Below are 26,438 nucleotides of genomic sequence, written 5' to 3'. Positions count from 1 at the left end.
CCAAACTTGATGTGTCTTGTGATTTAAAGTAGTGCACTTTCTTAAGTTAGTTAAACTCTTTTCAGGGAGCATTCTTATGGTTCCCTGAAACCCATAGCACTGGCAGGGTTTTGGGGCAGTTAGAGAAAGATATACTGCATCCCACTGAATGTCTGACAGTCAGCTGGGTTTACTCTGAGCTGATCATCCAGGTCTCCTTTTTATAATCAGTAGAAAGAAATAAGACTAATTCCCTGTGAACATGCTGTGTCATAAAAATAAGTTGTAAATGTTATTGGCTTGATTTCCAGTTAAACACTGCATTGTAATTATAATCACACCCTGATTTCATAGCCAGTGGACTAATGCAGATAGGTTAGAATGATGGAATGAGAGCGATTTCCTGCAGAAACTGTGATAAAAGTATTATGGGGGCTTTACACTTTGCTGATAACACTGGTGGGACAGTGCTCTGAATGAGGTGAGGCAATTTGTCCAGTAGATTGAGATTTCACCAGCTGCTTAATGTGAGCATTCAAGTACTGAAATGCTCCCATGAAAAGCTTATGAAGAGCTGAGTGTCCTCTGCGTACACTGAAAGTCTAACAGTGCTTTTCAGTATGGAATGGTGTGTGTGTTCAAGTTGCTTTAGCTAGGCTGTGTTCTCTCAAGGGATCATTAGACTTTTGTGGGACATACAGAATCCCCCTTTCAATGGAAAAGTATTAAATTTTAAATGTATCAACTACTGACTGTTCCTGTGTTTTTCAGTGTCAAAAAATCCTTTCCTACACCTGAAGCATACAACTGTGAAAAATAAGAAAAAAATACGGAAAAAAAATCCAGTCAGTCCTGTGAAAAAGATTCAGAGTCCTTTAAAAAACAAACTTATTGGTAGTCCTGCAAAAAACATGCCAGCTACATCTGGAAGCCCACAGAAGCTAATAGATGACTTCTTGAAACAAGAAGGAACAGCTGCTCAGGTACTTTTAACATGAACGGCTTTTAGTAAAGCTGTACCTGCTTCTGTAGACTGAGTTCAGGTTGCTGTTTTTCTTTACTGCATTCTTCACTGACATTTGCCTCTGTATGTGTATGGTGTTCCCATATTTGTCACACTGAGCATTATCCACTTCCATGTTTGGAACAGGCAGGAGCAGTTCCATCAACTTCAGATTGCCCAGGCCCATCAGCTCTGCAGACAGAGCAGCAGCCGGGCTCATTCAGGCCCCAGGCCCCGAACCTCGCTGGAGCTGTGGAATTCAACGATGTGAAGACGTTGTTGAGAGAGTGGATCACAACTATCTCAGGTGCGGGATGTCACGCTGGGTGATCTTGCAGTGCATCACAAAGAAAACTGCTTTGAGTTGGCTTTTTGTGCTTCCTTTCCCCTTCACTCTTCTTTTGCTGCTTATTTTTCACAGTACTCTTGAAGTCTTACTGCCTTGGTAGTCTTGGAAGAACTTGATTCTTTCCACCAGTTGTTACTCTGTGGCTTTGCCAGCTCTTGCTTAACATCATGAGAAGTAACATGCTCTCTCTTCAAGCCGTGTGTCTGGCCATTGTCCTATGCCTCGATGTTACTTGTGTCTGAGGTTTACTGTGTTTTTCCAACATACTGCAACCACTAAGATGAAAGTTCTTGAAAGGGAATTCATTTTCTTCTCTTCTTAGAGGCAAAGGAGTGCAGGGTTTGGAGTGTTGTCAAAATAAATGCTGGGAAGAACCCTAGATTAAAAAAAAACTGTGCAACTGGGACATTCTTGTGAAATTGTGATTTGAATTAGGTCAAACAAATAGCAATTCCTTAAAGCCTTGGGAAATTTGACCTTCCTTCCCTAGACATTATTATTCTCCTAAGAGTTTCAAAACAGCCACTGCATTCTAAATCCCAGTCTCTTTTCCCTTTGGTTACTGCTAGCTTTGCTGTCAGTTGTTCTTACTGAAAAAAAAAGATGTCTACAAGACAGGGATTTCAGGACCCTGCAGTCCTGTTATGTGCACAGCTTCTGATGTTGGGAAGATATGTGAGAATACAGAAATTGTCAGGTTGGCCCCTGATATGCTGACACTGCTGAATTTCTTTCTGTTGTATTCCCATTATTATGTGATTTTATTCTAAGTATACTTAGAGAAAAGACCTAATTTTTAATTTTTTTTTTTTATTACAGATCCTATGGAAGAAGACATTCTACAGGTTGTGAAATACTGTACTGATCTAATAGAAGAAAAAGACTTGGAAAAGTTAGATCTGGTTGTTAAGTACATGAAAAGGTAACTTAATTGCTAGTATTTGTGAACTTTTTTGTTAGAATTTATACACCAGATGCTGCATGGTGAGCCCATTAACCCATTAGTCATTCCACTGATGAGTGGTTTTAAGCTTGAAAACTGGGCTTGAGGGAAGGAGTTGGAGCATTAAAATAGGTAATTTTTGAAAAATTGAGAGTAATATTTAGTAGCAATTCATAGAATCCTAGAATGGTTTGGGTTGAAAGGGAGCCTAAGGATCACCCAGGCCCAACTCCCTGTCATGGGCAGGGACTTCTTCCACTAGAGCAGGCTGCTCAGAGCTCCATCCAGCCTGGCCTTGAGCACTTCCAGGGATGGGATCCACAGCTTCTCCGGGCAGCAATTTCTCAACAGAGATGGTAGTTTTCATCAGCATTGTCCCTTTTCTTCATCCTGTTTTTGTTCATTTTTTCATGGTACCCCATTTCATTCTCTTGCTGTATCTCACCTCCAGCCTTTAAATGCAGTCCTGTTACTTTGTAATTGTGCTCCTATTACTCTTCCCATGAGTTACGAGGTTTTAATCCATTTATGACTTGCTTACTAACTAAAGCTTAACTGTGGGGCTCAGCTTTCTAGGTTTTAGATCTGCAAAATATGTTTCACAAAATGAATCAACACCAAAAAGACTACAGAAGTGTAGGAAGTTCATTGGGCTTTTTGTATTATGGGATATCTTTAGGCCTTGGAAAATGCAAAATACACCGTGCAATGAACTGTTTCATGAAGTCTGTATAGTAAATTCTTGATAAAACTCTTCAGAATTGTCATAATGTCCCGTTCCTGGTCCCTGTGTGTTGGATCTGCACGGATGGCAGTGTGTCTCTCCAAAGGGCTCACACTCTCCCATGATGTTTTACCCTCCAAAGCTCTGAGTGTAGAAACCCTCTGCTCTCCTGCAGTACAGGGATCTAGAAGGGAGACTGAGTGCAGAGCTGCTTTGTTTTCCTTGGGCAGTTCCTTCATTCACTTCTTGTAGCCGCTGATCATAAGAGTAGTTCACATCATAGGGTGAACTCGTAGTTCTCTGTGGATTTTGTTTTTAGCAATAAATATAAAAAGTGAATATAAAAAATTATATAGTGCCCCAAACCCCATTATTTAAATGTGTTGACTGCACTTGGCATTTGTTGGAATTAGAGAAGTAGCATCTCTGTCTTGGGATGAGGAAGTAAAGATCAGGATTCAGAAGCTTGCCATTTCTGGTCTTCAGTATGCAGTTGGTGGAAGGTCACCCACCAGTTAATTCACAGGCTCACACCACTGCCAGGTGCCAGCATTCACAAGCTGCTGTGACACTGCTCACACCAGGCATTTGTTCTTTTAAGTAAGGCCTGGTGTGTTTAAGGAGAGAGGGAGGGCTTTACCAGGACTGAATCAAAATTCCATTTGTGGGGAACTGCTGTGATCTTGTTTTCCAGTGTGAAGACCAAAAGTGATGCTAAAAAGGACTGGTTCTGTAATGGTAATGTTCAGCCTCTTCTTCCTTTTCCCCTTCAGGTTAATGCAGTCATCTGTGGAATCAGTTTGGAATATGGCATTTGACTTCATTCTTGACAATGTTCAGGTAGTTTTACAACAAACTTACGGAAGCACATTAAAAGTTATCTGAACTTGTAGTAAAGAGCTTGATGAGAGCCTGGAGCTCTCTACTAGCTGTGCCATAAGTGCTTGTGAGGTATTTGCAAAGTGCATGATAGTAATGCCCTGAGTTTTTATAATTTCAGATTTCTTTTTAAACAACAAAGTGTTTTGTACATTTCTTTTCAGAAAGTGCCAAATTTGTCAGTATTGCATGTAAATAATTGTGTTAAAATTCTTTTATTGTAGTATAGAATCTATTTACAAAATGTTTGTTTATAAAGTTTTATGGATTTTTACAGTGAAGTGTTTACAGTTGTTTAATAAAGAACTGTATGTATATTTTTGTACGGATTCTATTTTGTGATGCTTCAGTTTGAATATAGTGAAACCCCTTTTACTAAAGCTGCAGCTTTGATTCATTTCACAAAGTTTTACACAGTGGCACTGCCTCAACACATGGAGGAGGCTGTACAGGGACATGGCCACTTTTTGTTTCTTCTTCACTAACTTTATTACAGATTTTAAGCTGAGGGAAGAATATTAGTTCATTTTCAGTTTCATCCTTCAGAGATTCAAGCCAGGGTGGCCCAGCCACTCCTGAAGCACACACAGGATGGCAGCTGAAGCCTGGGTGCTGTCTGACCTTGGGTGTCCTGTCACCTCTCACGTGCTTCTGGAGGAAGCAGTCACCCCAAAGCAGCACGGTAAAGGAGGAGGGAGCAGCCAGCACGGAGCATTGGTCGAGCCTGCATCCACCCTCTGCATTGCCCCTACTCAAGACAGAGCCATGTGTGAAACACCACCCTTCTCCCCAGCCTGCGGCACGGGTTTCCTTCATGCAGCATAACAACATAGGTTATAGGGAGTGGCTGAGACAAAATAAACTATCCCATCACTGTGTCCCTGCTTGGGAGCTGAGCTTGCATCCCAGCAGTTCATGTTTCGGGCAAGTCTGCTTTTTTACAGGTGTGCACCAGCCTCACACAGTTATACTTGGCCCAATATGATGAACAAGGCTGTTCAGAGATCCGGAGAGAATGAAGAACACTTGACAAAAACCAAGTTGGTAAGAAAAACCTCTTCTGAAGAAATGATGGGGGGAGGCGAGAAGTATCCCACATAATGCTGGGCATAGAATTGAGAGCAGGAATGCAATCTGGGCTAACCCTGGAGCAGTATTTGCACCACTAGCTCAAATGGAAGCACCTTGCCTAGCACAGGGCAGGAGCTGCTGCACTGAGAGCCGCTGCAGCTGCCAGTACAGCCGGGGCAGAGAAAGCTGTGTGGTACATCCCTGTCTGCAGCACAGCTCACAGCAGTGGCAGCAGCGTTTTAGCTTTAGGTTGTGACCCTGTCTTCCTCCTAGCACACACCTGGGAGAGGTGCCAACCTCTACAGCCAGGTGATGGATGAGGGAAGGGCAGGAGATGTCACTTCCCGTGACATCAGTACGGCTTGTCGTTAAACCTCCTGTACCATCCTCGGGGAGAGGCTGATGAAGTACAGGCTGGAGAAACGAGTAGTTTACTGAGAACTGGGCAGGCAGGCCCTGGGCGTGGTGGTCAGTGCTACAAAGTCCTGTTGGGCCAGGCCCAGGTGGTACCCAGAGCCAGTACCAGGTCCAGTCCTGTTCATCGCCTTTGTGAAGGGCCTGGGCGATGGGGCGGTGCAGCCTCAGGACGTTTCTGATGACACAGGGTGCGCTGAGAGGATGGGGGTCCTGCTCCCAGGGACCCAGCGGGTGCTGGGAACCTCGTGACGTTCAGCACAGAGGTGCCAGGTTCTGCTCCCAGGGAGGGGCCGGGCAGTCGCTCGGCACAGCACAGGCAGCTGCCGGGCTGCAGGAGCAAGATCCCCCGGAGTCAGGGCAGGAGCTTGCTTGCTCTGCTCAGCACGGGTGAGAAGCAGCTGCAGTGCTGAGCCCTGTGCTGGGCCCCTCGCCACGGGAGGCACCGAGCACTTCTCAAAGGCAGGCCCCGGTGGTGCCAAGGGGAGCGGAGCTTCTCCCACAGCGCAGGGAGGGCTGAGACAGCAGGAACCTTGAGCAGGCCGAGTGATCCGTGTGAATAAACGCCTGATGGTGCTCATTTCCTCGCATCCACTCATCGATACATGTCTAGAGACACACACTGTCTGAACCAAGATCTCTTGAGTCTCCCTTGGTTTCTAGGTCGAGTCCTGTGGAGCCCCTTCAGTTCCTGCTTTGGAAGCTGCGTTCTGCTCTTCCTCGGTTTAGAAAAACCAGCACATCAACTGCTCACACCAAGGCAGGTATTGCTGAAACTCAATCAGGTATTTTACCAGTCAGGTTTCAGGTACAGCCCTGGTTTTGGAACTGGCGCGCAGACAGATGTAAAATTGGCATCTTTAAAAGGACTCGGCCTTAATTGACTGTCAGGCTGAGTTCCACAACAGGAGCCTACCAAAGGAGTGTATCTGCTTCCCGGAGACTTTACCTATGGGAAGAACACCCTTGGGGAGTTGAGGGAACAAAGAATACGTTGACCACACTCTTACACATCTGTGTTCTTAAGAACTTTTTATTAGTGTAGTTTTCATGATTGCATAGTTTGCAAAAGAAAATTTTAACAATTAAATGCAGTCTCCTCCCTCTGATCATTGTGTTCACCCACTGATGGGAAGTTGCACCACACACCAACCATAGTGAAAAGGTCCTTTTCAATGGCAAGTTAAAGTCTAACCAAAAAAAATCCAGAAAGTTAAATTCCATTTGTAAAGGAGGTGAGTTACTAAATGTTCCTTTGTAATGGAGTCCACATAATCTCAATCATAACATTCAGATTTTTCCAACACAAAAAGTAATCCAGGTGACAGAAGAAATCTGATCAAACTGCATGGTGAATGTTAAACTCTTGTAAGTATCTTAAATGCTAAAAATCTCAGCTGCATGAACGATCCTCACTTTTGTTTCAGCTTGTGCTTTTGAAGAGTGTTTGTTTTGCTCCCATCAACATGAGCTGCGAGTCACCCAGAGACAGCCTCGGCAAGAACACATCAAGCTGCCACTCCAGGCAGGGAGGCAGGGGGGTAGGAAAATGCTGGGATTACAGACTGACTCCTGGTCATCACAAATATCCTCGCTGGAGCTGGTTCAGTCCCACGCTGCCAGGTGACTCCACAGTTGTGATGCAGCATCCGAAGTCACAGCTCCCGGGCCCGCAGCTGTTTGCAGGTGCTCACACCCCTGAGCAGCAGCTGGAGAAGAGATGGCAGCTCTGAGCTCCTGCGGGAGTTGTGCCGTGCTCAACACCTGGCCTGCCCCTCCAGTGCCTGGGGAGCGCAGACACCACCACCTTGAGCACGCAGCAAGTGCATTCGGAGGAGGAAACGCCTTTGCTGGAACAGCCTCCACCCTTCTGCCAAGCAGAGAGGCAAGAGGACCCCTGCCCGGCCTTTGCACATTTGCCACAGCCCAAGAAGTGAAATTTTGATTACTGAAGCAAACTGTAAAACAAATGGGCTGCTACGTCCATCTCCTTTATTTGTGGCTCTGCATTATAATGACTACAGGTTGACTTCCATGAACTGTACAAGCAGTAAAAGGTGGGCAGCTATGCTTTACAACATTGTTTCACACAAAGCAAACAGAGATACCCAATTGCCTAATTTTCTATTTAAAAAAAACTCTATAGGCACAAAGCAGAAGAATGTTGGAAAAGAAAGTCAAGGAAAGAGGTATGCATAAATAAAGAAGTATTTCTTACATCAAAAATGTTCTGAGAATCACAAAGCCTGCAGAAGCTTGGTTAATCAGATACTGCAGTACTGCTCTCATCAGTATAAAAGTGAAAGAGCTTTAGTTCTGTAATAAAAATTCAATTTATTTTATTTTGTAGAGAAGGAGGGAAAAAGGGTGGAAGGAAGGTATAAGAGAGGGAAGGGCAAACTTTAAAACAGCAGCCAGTATTAGGAAGGGTAGTAGGAGAGGTGAACAGGCACATTGGAACCATGGGAACATGTAAATTGACCACTGTCAAACCAGTGTAAATTTCTTGGTTTCTCATGGAAAACATTTTATCCACATATTTTCCTCCCAAACATATATCCAACACTGCCTTCAATATAGGACTTTGTTGGTAACTCTTTTAGTAACAGGAAGAGTGTGTTTATTCCTGCCTCCCCATTGCTGTAGAAGTTTTCTAGATGATTTCAAACACTTTCTTCAGTTCTACTATAAGCTGCCAGTCAGACTTCTGCATCTCCTCCCTGAACCAGTCCTTCAGAGCATCGATGGACTGACGGCTGATCTGTAACACACGAGACAAATCCATCAGAAACGCACAGGAGTTAACGGCAGCTTTCAGCACACTGGAAATGGTTATTCTGAAGGACAGTCTGCACACCAGGAAAACTCATTCCAAGCCCCTGTTTGCTACCGATAGCTGAATGACCCGTCCTATTTGTTTCCCTTCATTTCTCCTCACACCATGTCTCTTATCTAGTCTAGAGGGGCTCCCACACCTTATGATGCAGGGCAAGAACTGGAGAGGTCTCCTGCTTCCACCAGGGCCTGCAGGACCAGCAACCCCAGCCTGTCTGTATCCCAGGCCCTACCTGCCCTTCATTTGTGGGCACATGCCCCTGGCACACGTGTGGCAGGAGGTGTCCTATGACACGGTGACTAAAGCAGTTGGGAAGGTGGAGAGCTGTGGCTTTACTTCCAACAGCAAAGGATGCAGCAAAGGATCATCTCCTCATTCAAGCCCAGTGCCACACAGTCAGAGCAACTGAGGAAGGCTATTTGTTGTGCCATTTCAAGCACAGTGCCCTGGGGGACTGCTGAGCTCTGTGTACAAACAGCTGGCAAACAGCGAGTGTGGCATTTTGCCCTCTCCTGTGCTCTGGGCTGCAAAGTCTTTGCAGCCACAGCACCTCCTTCCTTTAGGCCTCTGCAGAGGCACCACTACAGACCTCAAAGCAGGGCTCCAGAGACTTGGGCTGCACAGTGCCACGCACACCCCCTCCCAAGTGAATGTCAGTCTGTGACAGAAGGCTCCTCCCCTGGTTTTGAGGCTTCGTGCTACATTTCCACTTCAAGCGAGCTGCCACTGTGTCCTAAGCCCTCTCCACACATGCAGACTGCTCTTACCTTGCTGACAAGGATGTCTGTTGCTTCAAAATGTCGTCCATACATTTTAGGTGATTCCCCAGGGATAGGTTCTATTTTAACACAAACTTCTTGGCCTTTCTTTGCAACATCCACTGGTTTGTGGTTTATTTCAATACTTGTAACTATTCCAATTTCAACAAACTGTAATACAATTAAGCAGCTGTAACACATCCACCAAACCTCTGTGCACACACCCTTCTCTAAACTCCTCTTTGTAGGCACAGACTTGCTGCAGAAGTGTGGCACTGGCAGAGCTGCCGCCTCAGCACAGGCACAGCAAGTGCTCCCTCCTGCAAAGGGCAGGGACACCAACCTCCCACAGCTCATCTGGCATATCAGCTGGTTAGCCCTTAAAATCTCCAGAGTTGGTTCTCCTCTTTTTTAGCTACCAGGTAGGACAATTTCGCCCATTACTCAACAGCAGAGCACAGAACTGGCAGGTGCCCTCCAGCCACACTTCCTCTGCCCTGCTCCAGGGCTCAACTCTTCTGGCAGAAAGCAGTGAGATACCTGAGCCCCAGAAGAAAGACTTGATCTGCAAGCCTGACCCTCATCTCCCACCAGCAGCCTGTGCACTGAGGAAAAGCATGCAAGCGCTCTATGGTGCATCATCCAGGAACTACCAGCTGGATCAAACATGCAGTGGCAAGAGGCCCTTACTTACATTTTTGCTAGGTACACACATGGGAGTCCCCTGCTTCACCTGGCCGGCCTCCACCACGACACCCATCACTATTGGGTCACGAGAGTTGAAGATGAACTGAGGGAGTATTTTCAACTTGCATGGAAACACTGCTATATGCCTGGAAGATGACAAGAAAAGGCACCCTGAAAGATACACTGGAACAGTGGATGTAACGTTAACATTCTGCCTTCTCCCACGCTTCTTGAGCATTCATTCTAGGAGTGTTGCTTGGAGAAAAGCAGGAAAAAACCTCCTTTCCAATCTTGCTAATTCTAGTCCATACCTGTTCTTCAAGAACTACAAGGAGTAATAATCATTCATGCCTGGCATGGATTTTAATTTGACAGGCTTGAGCACTCAACTTAGACCAAGACCAAAGCAGTAGTAATTTTGCAGTGTGATTACAGCCTCACAAGAACACAGGAATAGAAATATTGCTGCCTGAATTCCAGAATTTCAAGGTTTTTTTTTTTTTTTTTTTTGCCAAGTGAAAAAACACATTTAGAAGGTGAGCTGAACAAACTCAAGTTGGGATCAATATGAAACAAAATACATTTTCATTTATTTTGACTGTCCGTATTTTACTGAAGGCCACCCAGTGACAAGATTCCAAAAATTAATTTTGGGTCCCTATAAATCCTTGAATGATTACATATTCATGTTACTGCAGTCAGAATTAAGCCCTCTACACTGGGATCACATGAATATGAAATAACAGAATCCAAATCCTTTTAGTTTTGTTTTTTTAACTCTGCAAGACTAACCCATCTGCCACAATCCAGGAAGAGAAGCCAAGTATAGAAAGCAAACTGTAATAAAAACACTCCATATTATACAACAGTTTTAGCTGAATCCTGCATCTGCTGCACAGCTTTCACCCTACTAGGCCTAATCCAGATCTAAACAATTAGACTGGAGGACTGAATTCTTGAAAACTATCAATTTATTGTCCTACCATTTTCCTCCTCTCCTCCCTTTCCATCAGAACCAAATGCTAAGTAATAAGGGAACCAGTAGTTAAATACAGCTTCCTTTATACTAAAATAAGAGAGACACTTATTTGGGAAACATCCAGAACACAATTGTTCACACTTACTTGAATTCCTCTTGTTTCTGTTTTTTGTAATCTTGTCTGTATTTTGTGAAGGCATCAAATAAGTGATAAATTATTTCAGCACTAAAGATCCGAACTCCTAAGCTATCGGCCATCTCCTGTGCGTCGCGTTCAATCCTCACATCGAATGCCAGAATGACGGCGTACCTGCGGGGAACAGCGAGCGCGACAGTTCACCAGGCTCTCCACAAACCCAGAGCAGGCCAGGCCTGCCTGCAGCGCCACCGCACATTTATCAGCACAGTACAGCAAAGCTACTTACTGTGGGTCGTGCTCCAACATAACTGAAGCCTTCATAACATCTTTTTTATGGACAGGACCTATATTAATTCCTGAATACTGTTGAGGAAAACGACAACAATCAAGTTACTCATCTCTGAGTGAAAAGGAAACATTTACTGACTAAACACAGAATCAATGGCATCACACAAAGCACAGCAGTACTTACTGGCACTTCTGATGTTTTCAGAAATTCAAGTAATGCCTCTAAAGAGCCTAAAGTAGAAGCCTGGACATAAACACCTTTCTCTTCTAATTTGATTGCATTCAGTGTTTGCTTCAGTTCATGTATTAGTTCATCCTTTAGGGAAAAAAAAAACAAAACAGGAGAGAAAAAAGCAAGTTTTAGTTCTCTTGCTATTTATGCCTCAGGGTACAAAGTCTTCCTGTTCACGAGCTGCTGAAAACATGCAACAGCCACGGTGATAGGTCCCAAGTGACAGAGCTGCAGCGTAAATCATACACAGCCTGTGAGATGCTGACTGTTTCTGGCATTAGAAAAGCCTGAGTTGAACAAGACCCAAGGATTTTGTAGGAAGATGATCATGTAAAATGGAGCAGATGCCCACCTTCAGAGCTGGTCACATTTCTCTGCAGACTACACATCACTTTCCCCAGCACTACAGGTTTCTCTTGGCAAGGCTGAGCAAACACATGGCCCACACTGTATGGCAATGCCTTCGGCTGCCTGAGGATCAATGACAAAAGCTGACACCTAAAACCACGAGCTGGAAAGGATCCTGAACACTCTTTAGGCCTGGGTACCAAACAGGATGCAAGAGCAGCAAAGCCTATCTGTTGCTTTTAGAGAAATGAATAAAACACATTTTTTCAGAGCCTATGCCTTCTAACCTCAAACACTTAAGTCTCTTCCTCTGGCAGATGAATGGGTTTTGCCATTGACTTTTAGCCATTGTGTATCTACTACCAGTAGTACACTTGAAGTAAATACTCGTACGGACCCAGCAACAAGGTCTGTGTTTGGACATCCCAAAAGTTCAACCTCCCAACCTCCCTTCAAAGGCACAAATAAGTAGATAGAAGACTAAAGGAAGACTATGACTAAAAGTAAACTAGCAACATGTAAATTAAAAGTAAATTAGCAAACTAACTTCCCGCCTTTGCAGAAGGCAAAACAGAGCAGTTTTGAGTTCAGGATAGCTACATCCTTTCCACCATTTTTAATGTGTAAGTCACAAAAGAAATTTATTGCAAAAGTCTTAAATTAGCATTGCAATTAGGAGAGTATGCAGAACTCCATTAGTAGATGTGTACCCAATATAATTTGCTTACAATAGATCCATAAACTACTACAAATACCAACTCAGTAATTAACAGAGTCAAACTATGCCATGATACTTGTTTTCAAACCTTATTCTAGCAGCAGAGACACCCCAGCAAAATATCAGGGAAAAAACTACTGCTCAAGATACTAAAAACATCATACCACCAAAGCTTCACATGGGCACAAGGCTAAAACATGTTACTGGAACAGTTTTTAAAACAACCAAAAGACCCAGTTATTTGCAAACTGAGCTCTCAACATCTGAGTTTCATCACCAGAGAGCTCAAGTTACCCTCAGTGTGTTGTACTCCCAACATCAGCCACCTCACCTTGAGAACTGGGACTTCATCTTCTTTATGAGCTACAAGCAATGGCAAACCAGCCAAGGTTTTTTCCAAATCTTTCCCAAGAATCTTCACGCCTTGAGCAGCAACAACCTCTTTGTGCTTTTCATACTGGTTCTGAAAAAGAGAATATACACACTAGCAAAGAGTTCTGTGTTGAGCAGCTGAAGAACGCAGCAGGGAGCAGTGAAGTGCAGCAGCTCCCAGCTTTCATCACGATCATCTCTGCTTTGCACTTGCACCTTTCAGTCCTCCTGCTCCTCTCCAGATACCCCCTGCACCCCTGCCAAGGTAGGCAGGGCACAGGGAAGTCTTCTAAAAGCAGAGAAGGGGGCCAAAAGGAACATACAGTAGAAAAAAGCAAGCAACAATAGGCAGCTACTCACTAATAAAACCCCACAAATTCAGCCCCATAGGCAAGTGATGGGAAGATGCCAACAGCTTAACAACACCACCAAGGCTCAGCTGACACACAGCTCCAGCCTCTCTGCAGGAAGGGCTGTCTCACGCTCCCACTGGGGGCCATCCAGCCTTCTCATGTGCTAATTCCTTGTTCAATTTCCCAGGTTCTCTCCCCATCTAGGGGAGCCTCAACGATCTCACACTCGGGGCATGACTCTAAGACATAACAAAACCAGTTATTTCTGAAGATCTTTAAATTGATGTTGGAAGGATTTTCTCATTTGTTCCTTAATTTGTTTTATTTAGATGTCCCATCCTTTTCTTAAAGCTGCCAGGCAGCTTCCTTCCTCAATAAGCACTTTGTTACTGCAAACCTCTATCCTTTAGCCCTCCACCCCAAAAATCTGAGTCTTATTTCAAGGATGACAATTCCAAATGAACGAGCTGAATCAAAATGCATCCTCACTGCCCGCCTCAAAAAAGCCTAACAGCTACACTAGGTTTACTTCCCCAGCTCAGGGTTCCCAAACCTGAAAGGCCTATCCTATTACATTCACCTAGGTTATCTGTTTGGTTTTCTTTGCCTTAAAACAAGTCTGTGCAGACATTTATTCCTTCCCTTTTAAACAGGAAACATCAAAGCAGCTCTTTCCATCACCTTTGAATTGCATGCATTAATCTTAATCTACAAATTAATTTTTTTCCAGCCTTTTGATTCTGTGTCTCCTCCTCATTTCATGGAAAGCCATGCAGGAAGGATTTCAAATTCAGGGCCTCTCCTCAGGCTAACAGGACTAAGGCAGCAGAACCTACAGCTCTTGAAAACACCAACAGGCTGCAGATTCTGCAGAAGTCCTGGTCACTGCCACTCACCAAGCAGCCTTAGAAACTCATGTGTTCACTTTTCTCAAATAAAAGTGTATATGGTTTTTGTTACTAAAAAACCACTCCCATATTTGCTATATTATAACTTTAACTCATAAGCCACTGTACCAGTACACTCCAGTTTCCATTTAAGATGAGTATCTCCCTCTCACATGTAGCCACATACTTGAATCCCTTATTAAAGCACACACACCCTAATCCTCCTTGCAAGGTAATTCCTTGATCATTCTCTCTGCCACTGCTGTGACAACCCACACCCCAACAGGAACATCCAAGAACATTTTCACAAAAGACACAGATGTCCCCTGCATTCTCCTTGTACCCCCTTTAGATACCATTCATATAACCACATTCTACTACGTTCTCTTTTCATAAAGCTTGATCTATTTTTTTCCTGGTTCTAGCTGTCAGTACAGTAACCAGCTGCCATACCTTAACTCGTAGCTCCTTCATAGGAGGAGGCAGCAGCAGACCTCTAATCTGAGTCACGATAGGACCTTCTACCCCAGGAACAATAATGGTGTCTCCTTCTCTCAGACGTCCATTAATCAGAATAACATCTATGGTAGTGCCCATGCCTGGCAGTGCTTTAACCTGAATGAAAGGGGGAAAAGTCACTTCCTGTTTAAGCACTTCAAATACACAATTTTTAGCAGAAGGAAGGGTGCAGGGAAGGGAGAAATTTCTATATGAATTTCAAGAAAGAGCTGCTGTTTACCTCCATGACTTGAGCTCTCAGCTCCTGACACTCAGCCAGTCTCTTGGTCAGCATGGTTTGTGTGAGCTCAACAAGAAGAGCTATCAGACTTCCCATGCCATCCCCTGTGTGAGCAGAGGTAGGTACAAGAGAAACAAAAGTGCGGGGATCCTTATTCTCATAAAACAAGGCAGCGTTCAAGCCCTGGAATCAGGATCAACAGTTACAAAGGGAAAAGCACATATACACATCAGTATTGACAGCAATATTCAACCCCAGGCAAGAACCACTGCATTTTTAAAATCCCAATTTAAAAAGCCAACACTGTTACTGACAGCATGCTATGGAACATGAAGCTTCAATCCACACTTGGAAGCAGTGTGGGATAATTCCACAAAGTTAATTACCCCATCTAGCTTCTAGACAGCATTGTATGTCACCTACAGAGGAAGTTCCCAGAACTGATGTGATTCATACCCTGCCAGCATCCAAGAGAAAGAGAAAGAGACAGATGGGATTCTCTCAGGCTATTCCCAAAGAGAAAGAGAACAGTAAACGAAAACTTCATCTGCTAATTATGACTCCACTGACCATGCACAGCAATTAGCTGTTCTTCTCCAAACCAGCAGTAAAGATGGAGCAGTTAAAATTATGCAAAATGTAAAAACAACAAAGTTCGGTTTATGAGCGATTAATACCAATGTGTCAGAAGAGATGCAACAGTTTTCTTGATATTCCAAGCTGTTTTGAGGAAAAGGGAAAAAAACAAAAACCACCCACTAACACAAAACAAACCACACCACACACCCACCCCTCTTTACTACCACTTTTAAGCAAAGAACCTTGAATATTCCAACCTACCTGTTTTGCAAATTCCACTATGATAGCTTTTGCACGTTCTTCGAATTCATCTTTCGTATTTTTTTTCTGCTTCTTTAAGGTGATAGCTACATCTGTATCTGGACTTTTCTTCCAGTCATATAACCTATCAATCTTGAAAATACAACAGTATGTCACCTTATGAAGCTTACTTTATGCTGTGTCTTTATGCTTATGCCACATCATCGGTGAGAAATACTTTATTAACCAACTTAGCCAGCCATCCATCTGCTCCAGTAATCAAATTAAAGTGTTCTTTAGCTGCTATATTATTAGCTGCTCTGTTTATGTCAGGCAGTATTACAGGATAGCAATATTACTTCAGATTTTAAAAAAATCAAGCTATAGTAATCTTTTTCATACGGAAAAAGTTTATATGCATAAATTACATCAAGATTAAAATAAAACCTTAGAAGACACCCGTTTATAGATTCACATACATACAAAAAAACCCCAAAACCACTGAGGTGTTTGTGGTTTTTCCTGAAAAGAAACTACGCCAGTTTTACAAAGAACTTCTAAAATTTACTGGTAAATATGGACCCCTTCCCATGAGAAGGGACCAGAGGGGGGTTGTTCAAAAGACACAACTGTATTTCAGAAACACTTCCCCATGATAACTGCCAAAGCAGGACAGACTTGGCCCAAAAATCAAAACTACATCGTTTAAGAAAATGGATTATAACCTGGTCAAATAACAGGACTATAACCTAAAATGCAAGAGCTCTTTGCTCTTTAATTTCAGGCTCACGATAGGCCTTTGATGCCAACAATGAGAGTCGGGTCTTTGGGTCTGACCGAGGGAACTCTCTACTACTCTGCCGTAAGGCCTGCACACCTCTCCATCCAAGAGGCTGTTCGCATTCTTTCAAAAAGTAGCTGGTTTTGGCAAAGGGATAATGGCCTCCTCAGTTCCAACCACCTTCAATCTTAATGCTCCTTTCATTTTTGAAGTATACTGCAATTTGTACACTGCACATGACTAGCCTTCTGACAGCTCTCCGTCAGCATGTCAGATGGCTGCCAAAGTCATTGGACATGAGTAATTTCCATAAATATATCAAATAATTCACTGAGCCATCACAAACAGGCAGCATCATTTCTCATGCACAGGATTTCTAGAAACAGGGCAGAAAGTAACTGGCTGATTTTCCACCTAATATAGCAAAGCCCAAAACACTTCCCAGCAGTAATCAACATTACTGCTCCATGGCCTAAAGTCAGCTTGTCTTCAAGTCAAACTGACCAGTATCAGTGGCTAAAGTATGACTCGTCAATGTGAAGCTTGTATTGGAATTTTCTCAGAAAATGCACACAAATCTATATAAGTAGGCACAAGGGAAAAAAACCCACAACTGAAGAACAACTTCCAGAAGTGTGAGTCATACACAGAAGTTACATAAGGCAACAAAATTTACCAGCCAGGACTCCAAGAAGTTCTGATTGTTCTGCAAAGCTCCCGTAGAGCCATTGTGGTATCAAGGACACAGAAAAATGCAACACACAGGACCCAAGAACCACCCCTTCAGATTTTACACAAAACAATTCCAGTTCAAGGAAGAAAACAGACAATTGTAAAATGCCAAATGCAGCATTGGATTGGAGAAATGTACTATTAAGATAAAAATCTATCCTACCTTGTTGAGAGCTACTATAAAGGGGCATTTCTTTGATTTCAACAGATTTATTGATTCAATTGTCTGTGGTTCCAAACCATGCATGATGTCAACTACAAGTATAGCAATATCACAAAGTGAGCTTCCTCTATTTCTTAGATTGCTGTGACATAAAAAGATAGGGGAAAAAAACGAGTCATTTAGCAACAGAACCTTTATAAAAACACCAAGTACAAGGTCAAACTTACACTGACAAACAAAAGCTAAAGCTCATCAGTTATTTCCCCTCAAAAATGTAAACTGTTCAAATGGCACTTTGTAATTTTCATTTAACAAAATACATTAAAAATGTGTAAGCAAAACTAAGAAATTATTATCATGAAAGTTTTCATATTATTATATATTTTTACAATGTAAGATATATTCTTATCTTCTGAGCAACATCTGAGACCGTTAAAGTGAAATGCAGGAGTGTAAAACCTGAACAAGACTTTTTTTATATTCTGCATAAACACTAAAACTATCACGATTTTATACAATACAAGGTAAAGAGACTACCACATCTTGGTTGCCAAACAAAACCTGGCTAGAAGATGGAGAGCTGTAAGAGGTACCATGTCAAGGTACTGATCTGAACATTACCAATTCAATGCTTACAAAGGTTTTTACTGAAAAATGTCACATCAAAGTCTTAATCCTTCTGTTTCGAGATTTCACCCAAGATCTCAGTGAGTTCAGTTACGCATGTCATGTTTTACCCTTACAAAATGATTTAGTGGCTGGCCTGTATGCCACTGGTGTTCCTAGAATGCATTTGATTTCTGCTCAGATGACTTGTATAATTAGTAACTCCCAGTCTTACAGTTACCTTAACTGGGACACTATGAATGAGAGACTAGGAAAAAAGTTTTAATTTTTCATAGCAGAGTACTTAGGTCACCTGAAATCCTCACCTTTTTTCCCTCCAGCTAGCTTCCTGCTTCCATCCTTCCTCTTACACTAACTATTTTATTTACATGCTTTTTCAGATATTCATGGCTCAACTGGCACGAAGACAGAAAATTAATCAGCTATAAAAGGCCAGCAATTAACCAGATATAAAGAGCACCTGCAAATGAAGCAAATCCACTTCATTCCTCTACTTTAAGTTGGTTTTGTCGGACTTTTTTCAAGTGAGAACTAAAACTAAAACAATTAATTAAGCAAAGACCACACTTTGCTAAGAATATCTCCAGAATATCTCCAGATGCTTTTACCATCAGTTCTGAGAAGTACAACATTGTGAGAAAATGTTACCTGAAAGACTCATGTCCTGGAGTGTCGATTATCAGCATGCCTGGAATTTTTATGTTCTCTCTGTCAAACTAACATTTCAAAATATTAGACATCTTGTAGAGATTACACAAGAAAAAAAAAAAAAGAACAAAATAAGAGCTGGCAACATTACTGACAGCCTGCACTTCAAAAATCCAGATACATATTTTAAGGCCAGCACCCTCTATAAACCAAATCAGTCAACAGTCATTTCAACATTTAAAAAAGTGATGCAGCACATTCCTCCAGGTGCCAACTTGCCATAAGCTAAGCTAAAATCTGTAAGGCAACCTACAGAAGAAAAACCATATCAAGGTAGTGATATGTACCGTCCTTATCTTGATGATTTTCTTCTCTCCCTTAAATTTACAGGTTTACTAAGTTGAGCAAAATCTTGGAAAAAGCCATTACTATACCAAGGCTTTTCAGCCAGCTGCTTCTGCAAGCAAAATAGGATATAGTATCCGAAACAAATGCTACAGAACAGTTACTATTTCTGTAACATGATAAAGTTCATCAGAATTCACCAGAAACTGGCCAAATTTCAGCATACACAGCAAAGGGTAAGTTTTTAACACAAAATATACTCAAGAGGTTTCAAGAGTCTCAATTTACAATCAAAATACTGACAAGTAAGCAGTCTGTGTACATATGTGCACTGCCCAGAACACAGTAAACAGTATTTGCATCTTTTTCTGAAGAAACAGCAATGCATTAACTGAAATCAAATGTATGAAAAATGAGACAGCCTCCCCTGTGCTGGGGGCATGTCAGGAACTAAAAAACAATCAACCACAAAATTAGAGACCGGGGGGTGGGGGAGGAGGTGCATGGGTCCATGTCAGGAAATCTCACGAGGCCTTTATTAGTCTGCGTTCCGTATTTTTTAAGATGCAGTCGTTGAAGTGCTGTAACTTACATTTTTCACCATCTTGGTTTGTTCATTAATAGCTTCAAGAGGAACATTAGTTGCACCGATCTGCTGAGTGATACCACCAGCTTCACTGTCCTGCACGTGAGTGTGGCGGAGCTAAAGACAAAAAAAGACCAGACTGAGCACTCTCTAATTCTTTCTGTCTTCAACCAAAAAATTAAATGCATGAACAAGAGGTACAGGCAGTGCTTTCACACTCCACACCTTACCTTATCTAAAATTTTGGTCTTGCCTGTGTCTACATGCCCCAGGACACAGATAACTGGTGCTCGGAGCTTTTCAGTGTTCATATTTTTGCTGTTTTCAGCTCGTCGCTTCTATGTAAAAGATATATAAAAATTGGTGAGTACAAACCAAAAATCCCAGCTTACCTCTGGACTTGATTACATACATACAAGCACAGAATTAGATGTGGGACTTACATTTTCAAGGCAATTTAAGGGCTGTCATCCCTTTTTTGGTAAATCAAAAATTTTTGACTAACAGTTACATTTTTGTTTGGTTGGTTCTTGTCACAATCTAGTAGGCTAAGCTGTTATATCCACTAACATTAGCTTTGCTGAAGGTGCATTCTGAACAAGCACCTTGGGTGAGGAAACAAAAAAATTAACAGCTATGAAAGCACTGAACAGTTTAGACACATCTTTTAGAACTTGAAAATATCTATCTGTAAACAATAAAAGCCTCTTTTACCAGGAGGGATATAGAGGTGAAGGGGAACAACACTGAAGTTGCCATCTTTGTGGTCAAGATAACAAAAAACAAATACTTTATCTTCACACAAAACCAAGGGGTTTTTTTCTTAATTACTATAATTTCTGAACCTGCTTAAATATTAGCCCTGACACAACCACCATTTTGAAAAATTTGACGAAATTAACAGAAAGTTAATCTGTTTGTTATACAACACAAGAATCCAAGTTAATACCTCAATTCTCCGTTTAGCTTTGTCATAAGCACGCTCCTCTTTAGTGCGCTCATCATCAGAGTCATACTCAGAATCAGAGCTAATTTCCTTGCTAGGCTTTTTTTCCATAGATTGCTTTCCAATAGCTTGGGAGTCTGGCTCTCTCTCATCTGAAGTCTTTTCATCCTCATCTTCACTGCCTTCACTGTCTTCAGATTCTTCACTCTCTTCTTCCTCTTCCTCCTCTTCATCTTCTTCCTCCTCTTCATCTTCCACTTCATTTTGTTCTTTGACTTCAATATGGACAGGTTTGCTCTCTGTTAAAAAAAAAGTAAAGTAAAAATTCTTTATTAAGTTCACCTTCTGGGGGGAGATTGCACCACAAAGAGACTAGTAGAGAAGAATGAGGAATGAGAGTAGGTTCTACAATAAGTGCTGGTCAAGATCATTTTTCAACTTCCAATGTAACAAAAAAGGCAAAAAAGCACTTCATGTTCACAGTTGCTGGCTTGTGTTTCAAATCCAGAAAGAAAGCAAGTTTAGGGTGGAGTGAAGAAAGATATTATCAGCACACTTATGTTTAACATTATTTGCAAACATTCAGACATTCTTTAAAGTCACATGCACTTCATAAAGGAATAATGCACCGACACATTTTTAATAAAGCTGAAATACTCCAAATCATTACTATAATATGGGCTCTGTACACTGCTGATCAGGAAGGCACATTTAAGCAGACATAATAATCAGAACAAATGGTCTCTTCTATGCCCATTAAAAAAAAAAATCTCATCTTCAAGTTTTCTTAGACTGTTCAGAGATCAGCATTTTTCATAGGAATTCTTTGATAAACAAAGAATTATCAATAAGTAATTTAATTCTTTGAAAGCTTCCCATTTACAATCGCCTGTAAAATCATGAAAGGCAAGCTGATGATCACTTTAAAACCATGGATTCTCCTTCTTACAACACTGCTGGCAGGCTCACTGCTCTTAGAGATTAGTAACGTTTCCTTGCTACACTCACAGTCCATCAGCTTAGTAACACACTAAATCTAATTCTCAGGAAGGCTCTTTTTCTGTATCCCACTGGCAGAGCCTTCAATCCAAGCAGTAAGAAGTGCTATGTCCTCTCCAGGACAGTGGTGCCAGAGTAAAACAAACATTCAAGAAGGCGAGAAGCCCTTAGAACTCAAAAGCACCAGAGAAACACACCTGTGCTGGAATGAAATCCATTCTGGTCTGTGTATCTGTATGCCAAGTATTACACTCAAAAGCACAGCTGTCAGAAGCATAGGCGAGTGACAAGTACTTGATGAATAAATAGTCTTTAAGCAAAAGAAACAATTAAGACATTAAGGTAGCACCAAGTCCAGTAATCAACTCCTGCTCAGGATGGCTCACAGAAATACACTTTCCTCTACCACTGGAAGAAAGTATCTGAGAAGTTATCCCTGCACTGTAGCACAGCCCTAAGTTTCCCATAAACACTGCAGTTGAGTACAAACAGAATATGGCCTTCGGCATACATGCACAGGAACACGTATGTTCCGGCAATTCTTTCCCTTCTTCTAAACCTGCCTCTCAAAGAAGCACATAACAGAATCACAGAATGGTTTGGGCTGAATGGGACACCAAAGACCATCCAGTTACAGCCTCCCTGCCAAGGGCAGGGACACCTTCCACTAGAGCAGGCTGCTCAAAGCCCCATCCAACCTGGCCTTGAACACTTCCAGGGATGCGATCCACAGCCTCTCTGGGCAACCTCTTCCAGTGTCTCAACACCCTCACAGTAAAGAAGCTCTTCCTAATATCTCAACTAAAGCTACTCTCAGTTTGAATCAATTTCTCCTTGTCCTGTCACTTCATGGTCTTGTAAATCATCTCTCCATCTTTCCTGTAGGCTCCCTTTACGTACTGGAAGGCTGCAATTAGGTCACGCCAGAGCCTTCTCTATTCCAAGCTAACAATCTCAATTCTTTCAGCCTCTCCTTGTAGAGGAGAACTTATAGCACGTGCACACTTAACCTTCACACCATTTTATTCCCCCGCTTCTTTGAAAACTTCTCGCAGGGGTACTCTCTTAGATGCTGCCAGATTCACATACTAAAAATACTACAGCTTTGAAATTATTACTAGAGAAATACAATACCAGGTAAAAAGCTTCCCTAAGCTCACAGAGATGGTTTAAGCACACATTAGAGAAGATTTTTACTCCCATAACAAAGGGCAAAAATATTACAAGCCATTTATTTTAGATGGTAACTCCACATAAGAGTATTTCCAAAGGGTTGTCTTAAGCAGTATGTGCATGGCTTCTGAAAGCTCTGCTTTTGAGAATAGGTTCTTGTATGTATTTATCATCATACTTACCTCACAATTTATCTAACAGAGCAGAGGAAAAAACTAAGTAAAATATTGTTTCCTATAGAAACAGAAAACTTAGCCCAAACCTCTTAACCAGAAAAAACATACATTTGGTATTTACATGCCCACCTTTCTCTCCATCTTCATCACTAACCATAGCTTCCCAGTCATCCAGACCTGCATCTTCTGTTTCATCTTCTTCCTCCTTTTCTTCTAAAACCAAGAAACCCAACACTGAAGTTAAAAAACGTCAGTCCAGCAACATATAACATTTTTAGATGCCCCTTCTTTTGACATACTGACAACTGCAACTTGCAAGTTTGCTGTTACCAGAATTCTATTGAAGTATCTCCACGTTCCATAAAAAGAAGATGCTGCATACTTTAAAAATAATCTCCAATTCTCTCCACAAAGATCATGTAGTGCTAGCATTTTTGCCTAGACAAACTTTTGTGAAAAACACAGAAACCTACTCAGCTAGTTCCTGTCTGCATATCATGCCAAGACCTGCATAATGCCTGCCACACAAACCTGTACCACAATCATGATCCTTGCAAGGAGTTGCCCAATTAACAGTCACCATGTGTAACAAAGTGGCAGAGAAGCAAGAATACAAATTACAGTAGAATTTTAACTAGTGAGAATATACAAATTGTCTATAAAAATGACACCAGGTGCCTTAACATAAATATACCATGGACTCCAGAAGCATTAAACATACTCATTCAGCAGGAATTCACCTGGATTTATGAAAAGACTGCAGCTCTTAGTAAGAGACGAATGGAAAAATGCAAACATACAACCCTCTCCAAAAGAGGCATTACACAATATATATTTGCTGCAGCACACACATCATAGATTTCAGCTCTCTGAAATGAAGACCAAGTTCCACATTGTGGAATATTAGCTAGGAACTAGTGTTCTGCCAGCGAGCCCTTCTGCTAAGGCAATAGAATAGCAATCATGAGATAAGTCAAGCTAGAATCACAGGACACATTCAGCTTTGTTTGCAAAAGCTGCATTTTGTCAGTATTTGTCTGACTTAATCAGGGTAAAAAATGAAACAGTCTCCTTGCAGAGAAAGAAGTCCAGTACAATGTGATTTTGACCAAGCAAGTACTGTGTGTAGGCAAAGATGAGGGCAACAATCTGATCAGCAAACTTGCTGATAGCTCAGTTCCACAAGCTAACACATATCCTCTTCATTCAGCACTTGTGAAAGCAAAGCATCTGGCATGAAAAATTCAATCGCTGTGAATACTGCACTATCAATTCTAGAAGCAGCATATTTCCTCCCTACCTCCACCTAACTGTTGACAAAATAGACTTGTAAAAGCAAGTGAAACGTCAAGGGGTGAATAAGGCACTGAATGTGCCTTTGAGATAACTGACCAAGCCAATTGAACACTGGAGTACACCCAGGATAAGGAACCTTTACACACTCATTTTGAAGCTTCATGCATTTTACTCCATAAAATTTCAGCAGTTCCTCCCTTAAGAAAGGAAAAAAAAGAAAAAGGCAACTGCCTCAAGAAAGGATGGCCATTCAGCCCCATCCAGCAAGGTATGATAACTATGATGCAGCACTGACACACAAGCTTAAATGTTTGAAATTTATTAGCATTACCACCAACCTGGATCTACAGGAAGAGCAGCCTCTTCTTTCACTGGTGTTTCCAGTTCTACAGCATCTTCAGCTGGGGAAGTTACCTCCACACTTTCTGAAATTTTAAGACAGGAAGTTGTTTGCTACATACTTTCAAAGTGCAAATTGACTGACTTACACATACAGCTCCACTCCAGCTTATCTGGAAAACATTTAGCTTTCTAAGCAGTTGAACAGGTTTGTAAGATAGGTCAGTTATTGACATTAAAAACTCCTCCCTTTTTTTTAAAAGACAAGAGAAAATGAAGTAATACTAGTGGATTACCCACACCTCCCCTACTGTTCCACTAAAAATGAAAACTAAAGATACAATTTAGATAAGCACCATTTTCAATTATTTACACATACTCCATACATGATAAGCAGGCACGTAACTAATGTCAAAAAAAAAAAAAAGAACAAGAGAAAACAGCTAAGCAAGAAGTACATCTGAAATTTTTAAACTAAGGGTTAGTCTTCAGAAAAGCAACAGTAATCCCCCGGAGGAAAGTAACAAACCACAAAAGTAAAAAACTGACACGTTCAACCTACATCTACCAGTGCAATGAATTCCAAGGTTTCAAAAAATGCAAGCTCTTTGAACTGCCCTGAACAACTTGCACCCAGGAGCTGAAAACTGGTTTTATATACCAGAAAGCAAATGAACAAACTGACTCCAATTTAAAAGTACTAAAAGTAGGATCAATGTATTTTCACCCTGGAACAAACTCAGACTTAATTATAAGTCACTATTATTTAAACTACTTTGTATTTGACATACATATGCACACAAAGCATTCACCATCACATTTGTAAAAGGCCTTTTACACCCTGTACATCCCCAACATTTAGAAAATCTAAACCCTGAAATGAAATTAGATTAAGACTAGCTGATTTATTTTAGAAATACTTCCAGAAGTATTCCAGGAGTCCTAATTGATCAGTGACTGATCAATTAGGCATCAATTAGGCATCCCTATATGCAAACTATACCTTCTTTATTTTCTGGCTGCTGCTGCTTCTTTCTCTTTTTGTCTTCATATATTGGTCTCTTCTTTGGCACAGAGTCTTTTGATGGCACTTCAACACCTGCAAAACAAATAAAAAACACTGTTAAAAAGAAAATCCAGGTAATTAATAAACAAACTTTGGTTTAAATGAGAACAGGTTGTCCAAAATTGGAAGATGGAGGAATAAAGAGTAGAAAGTAGGTTCAATGCATATTTTATCTTTTATAGAAGTCTGAATTCAAATGCTAGAAAACTTGAGTTAAGTATAGTTCTTCAGATACTCATGTCTGCTCTCAAAAAAGTCAGATAACTGGGGGAAGGCGACGGCAATGAAACAAAATATAAACCAAACAATCAGATTCTACGACTGCAGGTTTGAAGTTATCACAAACCTGCATAAAACGCCATGAACACATACATCAAGATGAACAAATAAAGATCTGCTATGCAAAAAATCACTTAAACCCGTCTGCCAGTGGTCCTATTTTCAGACAATTTGGAGTAGTCCACAGGCAGAACTCGTCTTAAATGCTTACGGTTGTTCAGCGGATAACACCTTCCCTTTTCCTCAATGTGGGAAGGTATGTGGGTTTTGATTTGTTTTATTTGTTCAGGTTTTTAGGTTTTGGTTTGCTGTTTGAAGTTTTTGGGTTTTTTTTAATTTTACAACACTGATGGTTTCAGGTATCAAAATATTGCCAGGTTCAATTCACGAGCTTCATCTTTGCCTCACCAGGAAGTGGGTGCTGTAATATATGAAGAAATTCCATGAAAACCAGAAGTTTGGTGCAAAGACAAATTAAAAAACTGAATTAATGCTGCACATCCAAATTTTTTTTCAGATACTGAGTGATTTATATTGCAGATCTGACAAAAATCCAGTTGTAGGGGCACATAAATAGAAAGATTCTAATAGCTACAGCAACAACCAAGGAGAAATAGCCTTCACATATGTTTAAGAGCGCCAAACACTTTACTAGCTACAAAAATTCCTACATTTATACATCCACCTACCAGTAAAGTGTCAGATAGTGTACTCTACAAATACACTCAGCTCCTACAAATTTCTTTTTTTAGTCACAAACCAGCT

General features: G+C 41.5%; 2 protein-coding genes across 7 annotated transcripts in view; one reads left to right on the top strand and one right to left on the bottom strand.

The window, feature by feature from the left end:
• The window catches only part of REV1 (REV1 DNA directed polymerase), a 55,261-nt gene extending 51,069 nt beyond the window's left edge, over positions 1 to 4,192 (top strand). For all 6 annotated transcript variants that reach the window (XM_068182731.1, XM_068182732.1, XM_068182733.1 and 3 more), the window contains 4 exons: positions 751 to 962; positions 1,130 to 1,289; positions 2,151 to 2,253; positions 3,772 to 4,192. In XM_068182731.1, the coding sequence (XP_068038832.1) occupies positions 751 to 962; positions 1,130 to 1,289; positions 2,151 to 2,253; positions 3,772 to 3,883 (587 nt within the window). In that variant the 3' untranslated portion in view covers positions 3,884 to 4,192. The remainder of the gene's footprint in view (positions 1 to 750; positions 963 to 1,129; positions 1,290 to 2,150; positions 2,254 to 3,771) is intronic.
• Positions 4,193 to 6,372: 2,180 nt separating this feature from the next.
• The window catches only part of EIF5B (eukaryotic translation initiation factor 5B), a 36,075-nt gene continuing 16,009 nt past the window's right edge, over positions 6,373 to 26,438 (bottom strand). The window contains exons 7-24 of the mRNA XM_068182740.1: positions 25,332 to 25,427; positions 24,328 to 24,414; positions 22,823 to 22,906; positions 20,349 to 20,644; positions 19,630 to 19,737; positions 19,406 to 19,516; positions 18,469 to 18,536; positions 17,194 to 17,335; positions 15,539 to 15,670; positions 14,699 to 14,881; positions 14,413 to 14,574; positions 12,679 to 12,810; positions 11,234 to 11,365; positions 11,048 to 11,124; positions 10,768 to 10,932; positions 9,651 to 9,789; positions 8,966 to 9,127; positions 6,373 to 8,123 (exon numbers count right to left, since the gene is read on the bottom strand). Of these exons, the coding sequence (XP_068038841.1) occupies positions 8,016 to 8,123; positions 8,966 to 9,127; positions 9,651 to 9,789; positions 10,768 to 10,932; positions 11,048 to 11,124; positions 11,234 to 11,365; positions 12,679 to 12,810; positions 14,413 to 14,574; positions 14,699 to 14,881; positions 15,539 to 15,670; positions 17,194 to 17,335; positions 18,469 to 18,536; positions 19,406 to 19,516; positions 19,630 to 19,737; positions 20,349 to 20,644; positions 22,823 to 22,906; positions 24,328 to 24,414; positions 25,332 to 25,427 (2,384 nt within the window). The 3' untranslated portion in view covers positions 6,373 to 8,015. The remainder of the gene's footprint in view (positions 8,124 to 8,965; positions 9,128 to 9,650; positions 9,790 to 10,767; positions 10,933 to 11,047; positions 11,125 to 11,233; positions 11,366 to 12,678; positions 12,811 to 14,412; positions 14,575 to 14,698; positions 14,882 to 15,538; positions 15,671 to 17,193; positions 17,336 to 18,468; positions 18,537 to 19,405; positions 19,517 to 19,629; positions 19,738 to 20,348; positions 20,645 to 22,822; positions 22,907 to 24,327; positions 24,415 to 25,331; positions 25,428 to 26,438) is intronic.

Source organism: Anomalospiza imberbis, chromosome 2, assembly GCF_031753505.1.
Source record: "Anomalospiza imberbis isolate Cuckoo-Finch-1a 21T00152 chromosome 2, ASM3175350v1, whole genome shotgun sequence".
Taxonomy (NCBI): domain Eukaryota; kingdom Metazoa; phylum Chordata; class Aves; order Passeriformes; family Viduidae; genus Anomalospiza; species Anomalospiza imberbis.
Note: the sequence above shows the minus strand (reverse complement) of the source record. Positions and strands in the feature narration are given on the sequence as shown.